Source organism: Notechis scutatus, chromosome 1 (assembly GCF_049901735.1).
Source record: "Notechis scutatus isolate UNSWTSFEM ecotype Mainland chromosome 1, rNotScu1.2, whole genome shotgun sequence".
NCBI classification, from domain to species: Eukaryota; Metazoa; Chordata; class Lepidosauria; order Squamata; family Elapidae; genus Notechis; species Notechis scutatus.
In genome coordinates, this window is record NC_142009.1 from 25,383,197 (window position 1) to 25,402,488 (window position 19,292).

The 19,292-nt window shown below is 41.8% G+C and overlaps 1 protein-coding gene across 1 annotated transcript in view; it reads right to left on the reverse strand.

Moving 5' to 3' along the window:
* Positions 1-786: 786 nt before the first annotated feature.
* SLC13A5 (solute carrier family 13 member 5) overlaps positions 787-19,292 on the reverse strand; it is a 35,902-nt gene continuing 17,396 nt past the window's right edge. Inside the window, exons 6-12 of the mRNA XM_026671641.2 lie at positions 19,120-19,242; positions 16,283-16,495; positions 15,454-15,575; positions 14,595-14,713; positions 9,758-9,919; positions 6,095-6,232; positions 787-2,913 (exon numbers count right to left, since the gene is read on the reverse strand). Of these exons, the coding sequence (XP_026527426.1) occupies positions 2,785-2,913; positions 6,095-6,232; positions 9,758-9,919; positions 14,595-14,713; positions 15,454-15,575; positions 16,283-16,495; positions 19,120-19,242 (1,006 nt within the window). The 3' untranslated portion in view covers positions 787-2,784. The remainder of the gene's footprint in view (positions 2,914-6,094; positions 6,233-9,757; positions 9,920-14,594; positions 14,714-15,453; positions 15,576-16,282; positions 16,496-19,119; positions 19,243-19,292) is intronic.

Here is a 19,292-nt window from a genome sequence, read left to right on the forward strand (position 1 = left end):
AATGTCTTTTTTTTTTGTCTTGGTTTGGGTAATGTAAGCACCCTTTAGAATCAAGCAAAGGACCCAGCAAGAAACTGCTACCTCAATTTTCTGTTTATCAGATGGCTTAGAGTGGTATTTCTCAAACTCAGCACCTTTATGGACTGAGAAACACAGGTTTAGAGCAAGGTTCTCCAACAAGTACAGAGAAGAGCAACCAGGATGATTAGGGGACTGGAGACTAAAACATATGAAGAACGGTTACAGGAACTGGGCTTGGCTCGTCTAGTGAACAGAAGGACCAGGGGAGACATGATAGCAGTCTTCCGATACTTGAGGGCTACCACAGAGAGGAAGGGGTCAAGCTATTTTCTAAAGCACCTGATCAGCTTCCTTGGGAAGGGTGAAATATAACTTCCAGAGGAGTCCATTAACATCACTGCTAGCTATTTGAAGAACTATGAAAAATTAAGAGCTAGCATGGACTCTCCTGTAGTCTTTTTCCCTTACCCCTATTGTATATAAATTCTGTGATGCAGTATAGAATCATGGTAATGGTTTAAATGTGTTCTAGGTTTTCCTCAAATTTTGTAATAGTAGGGCCTATACGAAGCCTTCCAATACTGGTAATATAGAGAAAGAAAGGGAAGAGAGGGAGGGAGGAAATTGTGCGGCTGCATCTTCAGAAATGTTCCCAATCTTGGATTTACTTTCTTTATCAGGTGATAGGAAAACTTGTCTGTATATTATGCTAGTCTTTGAAACAGCTCAGCATGGCACAGACAGATAACAAGAACCGTCTTGGGATGGTGAAACCATTAATACTTTTATTTTTTTTTATAATAATTAAGTTAGGACAACAAAATCTTGTCTACAAACTCATGAAAGATAACATCTTTAAAAAGAGATCTTTAAAAAAGGAACAATTGAACAGTACCCATCAATGTAGGCCTAAACCACTCCTTGCAAGGAGAAACTCTTTCAACAGGACTGACAAACATGACCAGAAGGATCCTGACCAGAAGGTGGGATCCTGCAAGATCTTCCCCTTTAGAGTACAGAGCCTCTATTCCCTCAAGCACCATGTAAGCTGATAGTGCCAGTTCACAAAATGAATAATGAGATATGTTACAATTGAACATATAGTTGAACATATATGAAATGGGGAAGGTAGGAGGTCGCTATCACCCTTTGGTCTCTTCTCAGGAGTTATATGACCAGAAATCTCCAGTCCTTATTACCTTGGAAGGCAATACATTCCCACTTTTCATGTAATCACTAGTGAAGTTAGGCAGGATAAGCTATTTCAAGAATCGTACGGCTGTTCATGTATTTACACTGCAGGCTAAGCCACAATAGCCAACATGCTATGTTGAAACAAAGCAAACCATGTGATGGCTTGACTCAGTGTATGAATCAAGTCACAGATGTTCCTGCCCATCCATTACTCAAGGGTAAAACTATTCAACTTTGCCACCTAAACATCTGTCAGAATTGGAAATTTAAGTATCATTGGATCTTTAACTGAAGAATTAAAATGCATTTAAAGTCATTCATACTGATTGAAGACAGTAAGGAAAAACATCCAATAAATTCAACAATTAAAAAAATTACTATTATTTTGTGACATTCATTCTTGTAAGTTTCCAAAGTCAGGCAAGCTACAATAGGAAAAATATTTTAAACATCTGCTTTATATATTTGTGTTCCAAGTGCCCTTCTTCCTGACTCTTACAAAGGAACATTTGAAATCATGACTTCTCATACTCAGAAGGCCAGGCAAGAAGAACGTCAGCTTAGGGAATGGGAGGAAAGATTATGCATATGAGGATACTCCAGATGTTTTCCATGAATATCTATGTAAAATTTTAAAGATCTCCTCTTCCTCTTTTCTTAAGGCAAGATTTTATCCAATAGCTCACTGATCTGCTGCCTTCCAGCCACTGAGTTCAAAGGCACTGACATATGTAAAATGTATGTTTATCAGATGCACAAAATTCAAATTGTATTGCATTGATTTTAAGGCAACTTAAATCATATTAAACATATTAAGCTACCTGTGTTTAACTTTGGCTGTATTGCATTTACTTTCTCCCTTTCAAGCTCACCCCTGCCCATTCATATCCCCTTCTGCTTTTTCACTAGCAACTGCCTAGCTCTGGGCCTGCAAACAGGTTGGGAAGACACAATTGCATTTCTGCCTGACTGGGAACTACCACAATCAGAACACAGCAGGCTGTTGTAAGCCCATATAGTCCAGATCAACATGCCAGTGTGGAAGAGACATTCTCCTTGTCTTGAAGCATTTAATAGGCCTTCCCAGACAAGATTTGCCTGAGTGAGTGAGTTTAGTCAGGCAGCAGGAGTCACATGTAAAATGGTTAACTTGCAAGCCCGTAACTGTCAATACAAGGAATTAATCAGGCGTGCGCTTGACATACTCCCAATTTTACCTTAATGACTGTAAGTTTACTCTGTTCTGAAGCCACTGTCTTCCTATATTTAGGCATAGCAATTTTTGCCTCCATGTTTTGTCTCTAAAAAAAACCCGTATTCTGCTCCTGCTTAGCCTGGAAACACAGCTGGGCAAGCACTGGCTGCAGGAGATGCCACTGAGATGCTTGCTCAGAGATTCTTCTGGAAGCAGCACAAACATGTAGGTGCAGCTGGAATACTTTCCAGGTGGTCTGTCCCAACTCAGGACAAAAAATGGACCTCAGTGGGTTAACTAAGGTTTGAGAAAAAAATTGGGTCGAGAAAGGAACAGGATGTCCATACAAGTGCAGAACGCTTTTGGCTTTGTTTTCACTTCCCTAGGGTGCCGTTTGCCCATGAGGGAAAAGTGTCTAAATGGAACATGAAACGTCCCCAGGTGTTGATGGCCAGAGTTATGCAAATGACTCCAATGATGTTCATCACAATTCCAGTTTTAACCTGGAGGGGAGACAAAAACAAAGAAAACAATGAGCAGTCCAAAGGTTCTGTGGCTCATTCATAGAGCAAGCAAGAGGAGAAGTCATTAGCCCCATGTCAGATTGTGATGTTTTTATATCGGGAAGGGAATCACACCATTCTCCCTGTTCCAGGAATACATTGTACAAGTACCCTTTGCTCCCCCTTTTGCATATTCTGGGAAATTCCAAAGAACAAAATGAAAACACCAACAACCTCCCCTTTCATTTAGAACTTAACACCGTCACTGGGGGAATTGTAGCATTGGACCTTCTGAACTTCTCACATACAAACTAGACTCAGATTTAACTGAGACTCACTATTATGCAAGATTGTTCCAATCATCAGAGATATATACCTGTTTTATTCTAAAGAGAAAAAAACCCAATGCTGCTGAATTGCAGGAACAGCCTGAATAAGCTGCTATGGGATAGGATGGGAAATTTCGGTCCATTTTGTTACTGCTTCTTCCTAATTTGTTTTCTGCCTTCAAAGTGGGAGTTACAACACTAGTTTTATGGAAACTGGGAGGAGGTGGGATTAGAATGCATATATCACTGAAAAACCACTGAGCTTTTCTGGTGCTAACAGTAATTTATATCCTACTTTTCAAAAAGTAAAGTGTAGTATTTCAACAAGTTCTAAATTAGTAGTAGGAATGCCTCAAAATTTACACTTGGACACTAAATTGAACTCTAGTTTTATATTTCAAAATGAAGATAAATCCATTTTTTCAAAACTTTTATTTAAGTCTACATTCCAATAGAAGAAAAAATATCTGGCTTTACTAACACTGCCTGTTGTGTGAGCCTTTGCATACAAATGTGTAGAGCTTTTTCTGACACACACAAGCATTTTGAGTGGTATGCCTAAAGACGTAGTCTCAAAAGAAAGCAAGTTCAGGATAAAAAATGTGTTTTATTTGAGCCAATTTAAACCAAAATGCAATGGCAACACAGCACCTAGCTTTACCCTGATGGATACTGAAAATCAAAGAAAAGTCAGATCTAGTTGCTATTTCCATGGAAGATAAACCCCAGTATTGAAAATTAGACTAAAAAAATATTTAAAAATAGATTTCATTTCTATATTCCTGTCAGCTGGATATATCCTTGAAGTTATTCAAGCATTACTAACTCGAAGCTTACACAGAATTACAGTATAAACTTGATAACTAAAATCCCTTTCAATTGAATAAATAATTATAGCTTTTATATTTGGGTTGACCCCCAAGATGTTGGAAATACCTCTACTTAAAAAAAATCACCTTGTCTTCTTTTTAAAAACTTGGCTATTGTAACTTCAGTTGAAAGCAAAACTGCCAGCTTACCATGTCAGCTACGTGGAGATGGCCGTATGAGAATACAATGGCGTTTGGAGGGGTTGCTACAGGAAGCATGAAGGCGAAGGAAGCACTGAGAGTGCCTGGGATCATGATGTACAAAGGATTGACTTCAATGGATTGTGACTACACAGATAGAAGCAGAGAAGGAATGGGAAAGAAGGGAGAGAAACATTTACAGTATTGAACTGACATGTGGAAAGACATGCTGGTCTGAAGCAGCAAAGGAATGTTTTAGAGCAGGGGTAGTCAACCTTTTTATACCTACCTCCCACTTTTCTATCTCTGTTAGTAGTAAAGTTTTCTCTAACCGTCCACCGGTTCCACAGTAATGGTGATTTATAAAGTAGGGGACAAAACCCCTACCACCCACCATGAAAGCTGAAATGTCCACTAGTGGACGGTAGGGACCAGGTTGACTACCACTGTTTTAGAGGCTCCCCCTATCTATTCTAAAACCAGGATAGAAATACAACATGAAGGAAATGGTGGAGCTGGCCAAGCATTCTGTACTCCTTTCAGAGGCCATAAGCAAAAGTCAAGGTTGAGGAAATCATCAGTTATGTCTTAAAGGACCAAACTAATGTATATCGGTCTCTTGACTGACACACCAGAAAAAAACAAAATAATTTCAGAGGCACAGGTTGTCCCATAAGAATGTAGCCTTGGCCTAAAAAGCTGTTGGGCAGAATTGATATGGTATTAAACAACAGGTTGTGATTCAAGGGTAACTCTTCCCACAGTTCAAAATAACAGACCTCTCTCCAAGTTAGGAAGAAATCCGAAATCAGTGATTTCTACATCAAAAATATATCTTCCTTACATGCTCTTCAATGGTGGGATTCAAAACTTTTACCACCGGTTCGGTGGGGCGTGGCTTAGTGGGCATGCTTTGTGCTTGGTGGGCACACACTTTGCGTGCACGCGCATGCCAAACACACACTTTGTGCAGGCAGAGAGGCGTTTGCACAGGCGCAGAGGCATTTCAACTCACCTCCTGCAGGCCTGCACTCTCCCGGTAGCTTCAGCAGCTGCCTCTCGGCACTCTTCTGGGCGCGCAAAGCAGCTATGCTTCAAAAAGCGGAAGATAAAGGTGTGTATGGGAGCCTGGGCGGGTGGGTGGGCCCAATAGCAGAGCAGCGGAGAAAACTGGTTTGGTCTCCGCTGCTCATCGCCATTGGTAGAACCGAGCTGAACCGGTAGCATACCACCGATACTCTTGCAATACTGGGCGGAGGGGAAGAAAATATCTGGCTTTACTAACACTGCCTGTTGTGAGAGAGAGAGAGAGAGAGAGATGAGCCTTTGCATACAAATGTGTAGAGCTTTTTCTGACACACACAAGCATTTTGAGTGGTATGCCTAAAGACGTACTCCCAAAAGAAAGCAAGTTCAGGATAAAAAATGTGTTTTATTTGAGCCAATTTAAACCAAAATGCAATGGCAACACAACACCTAGCTTTACCCTGATGGATACTGAAAATCAAAGAAAAGTCAGATCTAGTTGCTATTTCCATGGAAGATAAACCCCAGTATTGAAAATTAGACTAAAAAAATATTTAAAAATAGATTTCATTTCTATATTCCTGTCAGCTGGATATATCCTTGAAGTTATTCAAGCATTACTAACTCGAAGCTTACACAGAATTACAGTATAAACTTGATAACTAAAATCCCTTTCAATTGAATAAATAATTATAGCTTTTATATTTGGGTTGACCCCCAAGATGTTGGAAATACCTCTACTTAAAAAAACACCTTGTCTTCTTTTTAAAAACTTGGCTATTGTAACTTCAGTTGAAAGCAAAACTGCCAGCTTACCATGTCAGCTACGTGGAGATGGCCGTATGAGAATACAATGGCGTTTGGAGGGGTTGCTACAGGAAGCATGAAGGCGAAGGAAGCACTGAGAGTGCCTGGGATCATGATGTACAAAGGATTGACTTCAATGGATTGTGACTACACAGATAGAAGCAGAGAAGGAATGGGAAAGAAGGGAGAGAAACATTTACAGTATTGAACTGACATGTGGAAAGACATGCTGGTCTGAAGCAGCAAAGAAATGTTTTAGAGCAGGGGTAGTCAACCTTTTTATACCTACCTCCCATTTTTCTATCTCTGTTAGTAGCAAAAGTTTTAAAAAAGTTTTAAAAAGTTCTGTTAGTAGTAAAGTTTTCTCTAACCGCCCACCGGTTCCACAGTAATGGTGATTTATAAAGTAGGGGACAAAACCCCTACCACCCACCATGAAAGCTGAAACGCCCACTAGTGGGCGGTAGGGACCAGGTTGACTACCACTGTTTTAGAGGCTCCCCCTATCTATTCTAAAACCAGGATAGAAATACAACATGAAGGAAATGGTGGAGCTGGCCAAGCATTCTGTACTCCTTTCAGAGGCCATAAACAAAAGTCAAGGTTGAGGAAATCATCAGTTGTGTCTTAAAGGACCAAACTACCGTATTTGCCGGCGTATAAGACGACTTTTTGCCCTGAAAACATGCCTCCAAGTGGGGGGTCGTCTTATACGCCGGGAGGACTCCGACTCCCACTTCGAGCTTGAGTTGCAGCCGGGAGGGAGGCTGGGGGAGCGTGTGTGTGGGGGGCGGGTGTCACTCGCCACGCGCTGCGCAACCTTTCCCCCTCTTCTTTCCTTAGCGGTGTGGGGAGGAGAGGATTCGAAGATCCTCACGTGCGGCGTACTTTTCTTTTTCTTTTTTTTCTTTTGCACGCAGGTTTTGCATGCGGGCGGCTGTAGGTTAAGGATGGGGAGCCCCGGGTGAGTTATCAGGTTTTACGGTGCTTCCAACATGTGCGAACGGTGGGAGAGCGGAGAAGAGAGCGAGCGAGCGCCCGCTGTGTGAAATCCTGCCGTCAAAGCAACACTGGGGAGGCAGGGTATAAATTTACCAGGTTAATGTAGCAATGGTGATTAATGCCCAGAACATTGTTTGCGGGTATTGGGGTGTGTGTGTGTGTGTGGTGGTGGTGAGGAGAGGTTGTCCTTTGAATGCGGAAAAGTAGGTGTGACCTTGTGTAGGAAAATAAAGAGATCCTTTTAGAGTGTTTGGCTTCTTTGCCTCCCCTCGTTCGTTTTGACGTGGAGATAATGGCCTTCGGGCGGGAGGGGAAGAAAACTGTAGCTGGATCATTTCAAATTTCACTTACTCTCCTGCCTCACTTCAATATGTCTGAGCGACTCCAGATACTGGAAGACTTTTTGAATGAAAGTGTTACCTCCATATATTTTTTTAAAGAGGGCCACTTGGGGAAAAAAAAAGATTCTAAGGAATTCCTTGTTTCTTGATTAAAGAGAAGGCATTGAATATACTGTTCCTTGGCAGCCTTTTCAGTGTCCGGGTTTTTGGTGTGTGTGTGTGTGTGTGTGTGAGAGAGAGAGAGAGAGAGAGAGAGAGAGAGAGAGAGAGAGCAGCTGTATTGAGAAGAGAACGTTTCCTGTGTTCTCATTTTATTTACAACATATTTTACGCTTAATGGTAAGCAATGAAAATATTTTTAAAACTCATTTCTAAACTCCATAGCTATTGGCATATTCTTGGTTCAAAATTGGATTAGCTCATTTCAAAATTGTCCAAAGCAGAAAAGTGCGTCAAAAAAAAAAAAAGTGCAAAAGTGGAAGGTGTGTGGAAGAGGGGTAGTCTTATACGGCGAGTATATAACAAACTCTATATTTTGAGTGGAAATGTTGGGGGGTCGTCTTATACGCCCAGTCGTCTTATACGCCGGCAAATACGGTAATGTATATCGGTCTCTTGACTGCCACACCAGAAAAAGAACAAAATAATTTCAGCGGCACAGGTTGTCCCATAAGAATATAGCCTTGGCCTAAAAAGCTGTTGGGCAGAATTGATATGGTATTAAACAACAGGTTGTGATTCAAGGGTAACTCTTCCCACAGTTCAAAATAACAGACCTCTCTCCAAGTTAGGAAGAAATCCGGAAATCAGTGATTTCTACATCAAAAATATATCTTCCCTTACATGCTCTTCAATGGTGGGATTCAAAAACTTTTACCACCGGTTCGGTGGGCGTGGCTTGGTGGGCATGCTTTGTGCTTGGTGGGCACACACTTTGCGTGCACGCGCATGCCAAACACACACTTTGTGCAGGTGGAGAGGCGTTTGCGCAGGCGCAGAGGCATTCCAACTCACCTCCTGCAGGCCTGCACTCTCCCGGTCGCTTCAGCAGCTGCCTCTCGGCACTCTTCTGGGCCGCGCAAAGCAGCTATGCTTCAAAAGCGGAAGATAAAGGTGTGTATGGGAGCCTGGGCGGGTGGGTGGGCCCAATAGCAGAGCAGCGGAGAAAACTGATTTGGTCTCCGCTGCTCATCGCCATTGGTAGAACCGAGCCGAACCGGTAGCATACCACCGATACTCTTCCCATACAATAATAGTTGCTGCAGTTACACACTGGAGACAAATTCCTTGTGTGCCCAATCACACTTGACCAATAAAGAATTCTATCTTGCAATTTGATAGTGTGATCAGATTGTACTGAAAAAAATGAAGCATGCTCTAGGGCAGGGGTGTCAAACTCGCGTTGTCACAGTGGCATAGTGGCATCACATGACATGTTGTGACCTTTTGTTAAACTGGGCATGGGCGTGGCCAGCGCATGATGCATCCAGGCCGCAGGCCACAAGTTTGACAGCCCTGTTCTAGGGTAACTGCTCTGAGAAAAATTATCTCCATATACAAACAAAGGAAGCATAAATATTTAGTCATCAATTCAAAAGCTCCCTCAATATTTTTGTCCTTTTTTATTTTCCCTTCCATTGAAATCTGTTTTACTCCCTTGTCCTTCAAAATTTCCCTACAATGCTACTGTTCTCATGGTCATGCTGGCTCAATCCCCTATTCTAACATCCTGTTCCATTGTTTTGTTCACATAACATGCTTCACCTGGTTTCTGAATTAACCCATTATCTGAATTCACATAAACACTGAGCCATAAACTAAATTTCACACAAGATGGAACATCACAAAAAAATTAACCAAGGCTACCTTGCTGTAGGAATGCAACTGTTGGCTTATCTAGTTAACAGATCTGATTATATATGTATTATATATATATTATTGTGTGAACATAGCTATAAATGCATAACTGAAATAAATGTACCTTCAACTGCTATTTACCCTTGATTTTACTTTCTTCCTTTCCTATTCCTTGTGTTGAAATATTGTGTGCATGTGACTTTAGTAATGGATCATCTTCTTTATAACTATGCATATTGATGACGTTATCAAAGCAACAAATCATCCAATTGGTCCTGCTGCTTTCAATTAATCAAAGAAAAGTTACCTCTTGGAGCCCCAAACTGAATCTGATCCCATAAAAAGACACTAGATGATTCCCCAAGCGCCTAATCCAGAAGCCTGGATATTCATGCATCTTGCTGGAATGGTTGTATTAGGCATTACGAAACAAAATCCTCAAAATAAATATCGGCCAAGAAAAGAGCTTTACCAGTGATGCAAAGACAGGCAGGAAGAGGGTGGCTGTGGCCACATTACTGGTACATTCGGTGAAAATGGCGATGACAATAGAGAGAACAACTGCAATGGCCCAGGGAGGAATGGTTTGCAGTGGAGTCATCTGATTCCCCAGCCATTTGGATAGCCCTGAAGCCTGGTAGATAAAGGGAGAAAAACCGAGTTAGAAAGAAAATCCCCTAAAATAAAAACATTACAAAACTAAATTTATATAATACACAAGATCTCCATTTTTAAAATGGAATAGCTGTATTTAGGAATATGATTTGCCCAAATAAATAAGTTGTGTTTGGCTTAATGTGATGGGATAACTTACACAACATATTATCACAGTGGCTACAATATGCTGAACCACAATCTACCCAACCCATTTTAATGTAAACTAGTGCAAATCCAGGCGTATTCCTCTCTTAACTATGAAGAAAGATTGTGCCCTGCAAAGGTGAAACATAAGCCCTCATAGCTAGGTAAAAGTCAACTTCTCCTTAACGGTGGAGATATTTTTATCACCCTCCAGTTTAAATAGAACCTCCAAATTCAGAAAAAAAGTATATCTCTGTATAGTAGGTCTATGGCCAAACAACTACTGGCTATCAGAAGGGTCATAATACAATGTTCAGATCAGAATAGTGGAAATCGTGTCTGGATAAGTTTAGCTTAGAAACAGATGAATTTCACATCAATCACACTGGAGGAAAGGAGGAAGAATATCTGGTTTTTTTACTGCCCCAGAGCAGTGATGGGATTCTAATTTTTTTACTACCGGTTCTGTGGGCGTGGCTTGGTGGGCGTGGCAGGGGAAGGATACTGTAAAATCTCCAGTCAGAGGTGGGATTTGCCGGTTCTCCGAACTACTCAAAATTTTCGCTACCGGTTCTCCAGAACTGGTCAGAACCTGCTGAACACCATCTCTGCCGCAGAGGGAAGGACTAGAACCAGGCAGTAGGAATTGCAGGAAAGCATACCGTAATTTTTGGTAATTCTCAAAAGAAATATCCTAACACCGGTCTACTCTGGGCAGTACTGGGAGATCGCTTTGCTGGAGCGTTTTTTCCCCCTTTCATTTAATTGTGCCTGATATTGAAGACTTCCTCTACAACAGGGGTCCCCAACCACCGGTCCATGGACCGGTACCGTCCGCGGAACAAGTCCTACCGGGCAGCAGCTTGCTGCCGCCATCTTTTTGATGAAAAAGTGCTTCCGTGAGCTTTTCCGGGTAGAAAGTTTCACCGGAAGCACGTTTCATCAAAAGATGGCGGCGCTTGCGCTCGTGAGCTTTTCCGGCAGAAAGCCATTTCTACCCGGAAAGCTCATCGAGCATGCCGCCATCTTTTTGATGAAAACGTGCTTCCGGTGAGGTCACCGGAAGCACTTTTTCATCAAAAGATGGCGGCGCCCAGCTGATGCCGGACCGGTCGCTGCGGCGCCCAGCTGATGCTGGTACCGGGCCGCGGCGTAAAAAAGGTTGGGGATCACTGCTCTACAAGTTCCCTTCAGTTTTTCTTGCAACTTGTTTCAGAAGTGTTTTCCCATTGCCTCCTTCCTAGGACAAAGTGACTGGCCCAAGGAGGCTTTGTGCCTAAGGCAGGCCTAGAATTCTCAGTCTTCCTGTTTCTAGCCTGAAACACTACTACACCAAACCAACTCTCTGGTGGAGCTTAAACAGCAATTTAGTTAAGGAAGCTGCACTGACATCTCTGACTAATTGGGAGACTGGATGTACATGATGTCTAAGATCCCTTCCAACTCTATGGCTGCATTCACACATAAATTACCCTGAACCAGCAAAACTGTTCTTACAAATAGTTGGCAGAATTTAGCCATCCCTTCATAACAAAGCTGCCTGTTAGAAAAATGGGTTAATTTCTAAGCCACATACCTAAGGATATAACATTATGGAGACCTTGGTGCTCTCTGAGCTTGGTTGTTTGCTGGCAGATGCTTCATTATCCAACTAGATATCACCAGTGCATGATGTTATCTAGCTGGGTACTGATATATCTGCAAGCAAACAACCAAGCCCAGAGACCATCAAGGACTCCACAGGTCAACTCAGATCTACAGATATTCTATTAGATGCATTATTATTCCATGCACCATTTTTTCCCCATCCCAGCTACTTACTTGATGGCTATTGCAAGTGGTCTATTAGGCAAACATAGCTCAGTAAAGAATGTCATGGACCCTTTCCTATGTTTTATCTATCTATCTATCTATCTATCTATCTATCTATCTATCTATCTATCTATCTATCTATCTATCTATCATCTATCTATCTATCTATCTATCTATCTATCTATCTATCTATCTATTTATTTATTTGATTTGTCAATCGCTTACAAGATATAAGTATAAACTTGAGTAAGAATACAGGAAATAGGTATGAATAAATAGGGACAATAGGACAGGGACAGTAGGCACGATGGTGCACTTATGCACGCCCCTTACCCAACTTTTTTTGCCTGGGAGAGAAAGCAACAATCTCAACTTTTATTCCATGAGATGCAAAACGTATTATACTGTATATTCTTCACATATACAAAGGAAGCAATGTCCAGTTCCACGGGAGCCACATAAAATCCTCACACAACTCTCTCCACATTCATGAGATGTGCACAGGAGAATTTGCCTATTTACCTTAAAGCTATGAGAGTAACCCACAATACGTATCTGCCAGCTATAGAGGAAAAAGCTCACAGTGTCTGCTTCTAATCAGCCAGAGCTCAACTATAACTTGAAACACATCAGAATATGAGCATCAATATCTTTTGGGTGACCATATACTCTGCAAGGCATGAACACCGGAAGAAGGGATGTGCCTGGCTGGGAGGCACAGGAACCTCTTTGTCTGGCTCCTGTGTTTCTCTCTCCTGCCAAAGCTCTTTCAGGAGAACAAGGGCAGCCTGTTCCTTACAGTCACTGACTGCTCAATTTGAATGGCTGGTATTTTTGTATTAAACCTACAATTTAAAATGTTGCCAGATGAACCATGCTGAATAACCAACAAGCTTGCAGCCTAACTATTAGATGCTGCTTCCCAAGAGCTAAATTTAGGTCAAGTTCTCCTTGTCCTGATGCCATCTGAATGCAAACGGCAGCTGCCTGCCAGTCAGGAATAAGCACTCTGGTTGGGTGCCAGGCTGCAGGCTGAGGGGCTCCCCTTTTGAACCCCACAAAACCTCACATGCACAGTCCTGAGTGGTTCGCTGTTAGCAGCCACAGTTGCAACAGCAAGCATGTTTCCTGGAAAAGCAAAGCAGAAGGTGCTCATTGATTGGTGCAGTGTGCTGGCCCCAAAATCACTTGTTTTGTAATCAAGAGTTCTCCAGAAAATGTAGGACATGGGTTTACCCAAGGACTTCAAAAACTTATGTCGTAAGATGCTGATCTTTCCCTTTTCTGAACTGTGTTTAAAGCCCAGGATGCCCTAATACTACCTACAAACATGAACTGGGGAAGAGAAATTATCCTTTGTTTGTTTGCTTAGGTCTTGAATTTTGAGGCCACATGGTTGATTTATGATATTTTAAGAACTACATAAGTAGCATCCCCCAAAATTCAACAGGCTCTGCTGACAGCCTAATCTCAGGCCTGGGAACAGAAGGAGGTTCTAAGAGACTCCCAAAACGCTTGAAGAGTGGAAGCCATATGTATCTCCATAGATATCGAGCAATCATTTGAGGCATATTGGTACTGCTTCACTGAAAACTCTACATTAGACCAGAGGAAAATCCTGATAATCTGACCCTCTGCATTGTGCAGTCCATGAGAAGGTTTTTTGTTGTTGTTGTTAAGGAAAAAAATCTGCTCCTCACAGCAGTTGCTATCAATAAGGCTGCATTTGGATCCTGAGCAAATTTTATGCAAACAGAATAACTTGGTGAGTCTAATTTAGAGGTCAGTTGAAAAATAACCAGGATTGTGTATGGACAGAATCAGTGTTTAGTTTAACCATAGTTTGAACAAGCTACAATGGCTGAGTTTATACATCACACTAAGAGATAAAGCATGATCTATAAACCATAGTGGCCGGGTCCATCCATTGCATAAGCTTATATCCCCACAAAAGTTCAAGTTCAAGTTCAAACTAATCACGCCTAGTATGTTAAGTGAGTGCAGCTGCCAAATTTCTAATTAAACACACCTTAACCCAGGGGTGCCAAACTCACGGCCCACGGTCTGGATGCATCACCCGCTGGCCATGCCCACCACCGGTTTACCAAAGGGGAAAAAAGTCATGATACGTCATGTGATGACAATGTGACACTGCAAGTTTGACACCCCTGCTTTAACCAATTCAATTAAAATTTGGCAGCTGCATTCACACAATATACTAAGCATGGTTAATTTTCACTTTGTGTGGCTTAACTCAATTTACAAACCTTGCCTGTCTGGCTCAATGTTTGTAAAAATATAGAAACTCTGTGTAGAAATATAGGACTTTGTGCAATGCAGAAATGTCAATTTAATCACAATGTTATATAAGCACAGCACAGTAGGATAGGAAAAGAGCTCAGAAGGCTGGGGTCATAAAAACAACAATAACACTCAGCCTGGTAACTACAGCATATTTCCATCGTAGATTGGATCAGGTTTGCAAAATATGTTAAACCACAAAAAAAAAAAAACATTAAAGCAAGCAACAAGTAATAATGCAGCCAGCAATTCTGTCTTTTTTACACTGATCCATGTGGGTAAGGTGCAACCATTGTGAATGGACTGGGTTTCCTTCTGTAGGATGAATGCTACCAAAAAGAATTCCTGTTGCAACTGAGTCTAAACATTACAGGAAACAAGTGCCAAGGACTTACATCACTTCCATTGGCCAAAGCAAAGCCACCTCCAAGTAGCAGCACAATGCTCCAAGGCAGCTTCTTCTGAACAGTATTCCAATCCAGCAACGGGCCTGGGAAAAATGGTTCCTTCATAACTGTAGAAAGAGCAGGATAAGCTACATATGTAGGAGGGCATCTGGAGTCAGAGGAGGAAATACTTCATTGCAAAAACCAACTTTTTATTTCCAAGAAAATAGATCAAACGCCATTGTGAGGAATGCATGTTTTTTCTACACTCCACTGTAGAATGGTATCCATTAGTTATGTTTCCGGGACACCTCTAATACAATCAGAACATTCCCCACCAGCAACACTTTATAGAGGCCTAGTCAACAAGGAGTAGCTATTTTATATTTCTCTCTCAGCCTTTTGAACTAAAACTAATCCTCCCTTACCCACCTCCACTCATTCTCATTAGGTTTTTATGCTAGTTATATAACACTTGTGACAGTAGGGAATATGCATATTTCAAAAATGCTTTGGAAGAAATACTTTGCATACAAGCAAATACAACATCTCCCTTCTATGCACCACAGTGGTCTTTTTTCCTCAGCCTGCCATGTCAGTTCTGAAATACTTCTGATAAATTTTTGATGTATCTTCAGCTGTGTTGAGTCCCCACATGACTCATGTCCTTGTGTGAATAGGATCATTCCATTCAATCTGGCAACATGGAACATCACACAGCAGCCTAGGTCTCAAAAGCCGCCTGATTCCATCCCTTCCTGCTCTGCTTCTTGAGAAGAGGCTGCTCTTCTGTAGTTCAAAGGCAGAAGATAAGCTGCCTGAAAGTTTCCAGGACTAAAGGAGGAAAGTAGTGGTTTTCATCCTTTACCTTCCTCGGCTTCTTCCAAATCACAGCTGTTCTGGCTGCAGAAACCACATCTGGGCCTTGTGGAAGGAAGAATGAAGAGCAGTAGGGCCACAAAAATGGCCACAGTGGCATCAGTCACATACCTGGAATGAATTTTAGAAAAAGATAAAGAAGGCCTGAGAAATGAGGCCCATCTCATATATTTTTTTCAGCCCCTGAAGCAACCAAGCAACCAGCAACCAATCAAGAGCCCAGCTGCTAAGCACCTTGAAGTGTGCACAAGCCACTCTGTGTGAGGGAATCAAGATCACTATCCCTCGGCCCACAGTCTCTCCTGGAGTATGTGTATCATGCTCTGTTTGGTAGTGATTTGGCAAATCAGTAAGATCTCCCTCAACTTTGCCTCAATTAACCCAATGTCAATGTTTCAACTCCTTTGAAAAATAAACTATTTCCCGATCAATTGTATGACTGACTCAGATCAATATTTGTCAAGAGTCTCATGTTATCTGACCTCTCTCCAAATAGGTTAGGATGATATCCACTGGATTATCTCATAAACATCCTGCAGAGAGAGGCATGGTTTGCCCAGGCTGTTTACTCATAGCTAAGGAGAGATTTGAACTCAGTATGGCCTCAGTTGCAGCAAAACTGATTGCAAATTCTCTGCTTTCCCTCCATCTGGACTGGATGCTGCTAATTCACATTTATGTCTTCAACATATGCAAGAGCCAGCAGTGCTAGGTTGATTCACTGTCAATCATAGGCTCTGTGCTATCTGGGAAGATGATACCCAAAGCTCTTTCAAGGTAGACTCAGTCTTTGCAAGGCAGTTATAATATCCACTCACTCTTTTTCTTTATTGAAGAGAACAGTTGCCCAGCCTGGGATGAAGCCTGGATCTCGGGTAAACCAGAGGAGAATCAGCAGTGTGAAAACCATGAGGACATTGATTTCAGCAAAGGAGATGGGCCCCAACTTTCGGTACTCCTCCTTCAACACGTTAAGAGCAGCCTTCTCTTTCTCACTCTTTTTGGTTCCACAACCCCAGGTTTTCCGAAAGCTGAAGGCAGAAATGAATGGTCAAGCTAGCTGGCCAGGTTTTTCTTGCCAAGTGGGATAGAGGAGAGATGAACAGTGGTCAGCATTCTCTGACACTAAACGATGCACTTTACATGTGCATAGTACCTTTGAAGATCAAATTAGTACAATTAGTGGAAACTAATCAAGGAGAGAAGCAACCTAGGAGAAATTTCCTGACAGTTAGAACAATTAATCAGTGGAACAACTCGCTTCCAAAAGTTGTGAATGCTCCAACACTGGAAGCTTTTAAGAAAAGGTTGGATAGCCATTTGTCTGAAGTGGTGTAGGGTTTCCTGCCTATGCAGGGGGTTGGACTCGAAGACCTCCAAGGTCCCTTCCAACTCTGTTATTCTATTTTTTTTCTATCACTCAGAACCTTCAGCTGGCCAGAGTACAATGACCCAAGAGTTTCCATAAGCATATTGTAGTGGCGCTGCAGGCTTTACACTAGCTCCCTGTTGGTTTCCACGTTCAATTCAGAATGCTGCCTTTGGCTCCAGGGTAACTAACAGGACCATCTCGTTCAACCAAAACTGACCCACTGATTCCTACATCTGAGGAGAAGCTGCTTGTGGTGCTTCATTACAGGTAATCCTTGACTTACAGACAGTTCTTTTAGTGACCGTTCGACCAGTTTTCACACTTACGACTTTTGCAGCATCCCCATGACCCTGGGATCAAAATCTAGACGCTCAGCAATTGACTCACATTTATCATGGTTGCAGGGTCCTGGGGTCACCTTTTGCAACCTTCTGATAAGCAAAGTCAATGGGAAGACCAGATTCACTTAACAACTGGGTTATTTAACTTAACAGCTTCAGTGATTCACTTAACAACTGTGGCAAGAAAGGTCGTAAAATGGGGCAAAATTCACTTAACAAAAGTCTTATAAATTTTGGGCTCAATTGTGATTGTAATGTGAGGACTACCTGTACTGCAATATAAAGGGGGCTGAGATGCAAAGTCTTTTTAAAGGGGCTGGTCAGATTGCCTCCCTCTAGACCAGGGGTGTCCAACCTTGGCAACTTTAAGACTTGTGGACTTCAACTCCCAGAATTCCTCAGCCAGCAAAGCTGGTGTCCAACCTTGGCAACTTTCTGGGAATTCTGGGAGTTGAAGTCAACAAGTCTTAAAGTTGCCAAGGTTGGACACCCCTGCTCTAGACCTCAGATGTACCTCCTCATTCCTAGCCTTCCAGAAGCTATTAAAAACCAAACTGTTCTGGACACGGAGTGCTGATTAAGAGAACACTAATGACTGATTAATAGATTGTTGCATTGGTTTAATCTTAGTTTATGTATTTAGTAGGGCCATTTTTTATTTCCTTGTGGTGCACCTCTGAGAGTTCTACTTGTAAGTGGGTGGAATTGAAATAAACATAAACAAAGCAAAAGAACTGAGCAACGGTGATATGAAAGGACAAATAGGAACACGAAATGACAAGCCAGCAGAGGTAGGTGTGTTAGGTCAGGCGATCATACTGGGTCATTCATTCAGAACAGGGAAAGAGGTGAACAAGAGGGAAAGGGGACATAGCAGAAAAAGTGCAGGCCACAAGAACAAGGAGCAGCCAGGATATAACAAGGAAAGTGTTCCATATTAGCAGGCTTGAAACCCTGCATTCCTATTGGTCCGCTAAAACCACTACGTGATTGGACAGTCTGGGCAGTTGTGATTGGCTTGCTAGGAGTCTGCCGCGATTGGTCGAAACCAATCGCGGGAAACTCAAAGCGGTGTCATTGGCCGCCAAGCCGCGGCGAGCTCTATAAAAGAGCCAGCGCGAGTGCTGCTTTTTTACTCAGATCTATCCTGTAAATAAAGAGCTTTTGTTCACTTAATCTGAGTCTCTCGCCTCTATGAGCCCGACCTTCCGAACTTAACAGAAAGAATAGAGAGGAAAAGTGAACGCATGGAAAAGGAAATAAGATAGTTTTTGGAAAGTAGCTGTGCATGTTGGGAATTATCACTGCAGTTTGAGAGGCCTCAATAGAGGACAAAACCCAGTCTAGAAGCAAAGGAGATGGATCGGCATAAGCCAAGAGGGATTCCATTCAGTTCACAGATCTTAGGCTACATTCATATAACTTGCTTAATCTAACTGCATATAATTAACCGATTTGTAGATTTATACCACACACTAAGCCACTAATAGCTTTTTAAGACTTTCATTAAAACTAACCAACAATAGTATGATGTGTGAATGTGGTTGCTGGATATTTAATTGATTTATGTACATTGTGCAAATGCCCCACACTCACACATATACTATCCCTTGTTCAGAGGAAAGAACAATTGGGAAAAATAAACCACGAAGAGATCCATTTGGCCCTAAAATTTCCCCTAAAGCTGCATTGCTTAATTTGTCAACACATGGTCCCAAAGATACTTTTTCCAAAAGGTAACTGGACTTTCTTGGCTTTTTTTCCTTGAAAACTTTACGCTTTTTATCCAAGCAAACAAACAAAAAAAATTCAAAGAAAAAAACCCAAGAAAGTCCAGTTGCTTTTTGGAAAAAGCACCTTTGGGACAATCATGAGCTGGATGATTGAGAATCTCCATAGATTATTTGTCAACACATTATTCATTCAGTCGCCCAAAACTTACTTAAATCCCAAAAAGGAAAACTGAAGCCAAAACCAGGCCAGGACCAACATCAATAACATATTGGGAAAAGCAAATCCAAACCAGGAAGCAAAATTCACGATGTCATCATTTCTGGGAAACAATCTGTTTGCAAAAGGGGGAAAAAAAGATGTAATTATGCTCTCTGATTTATT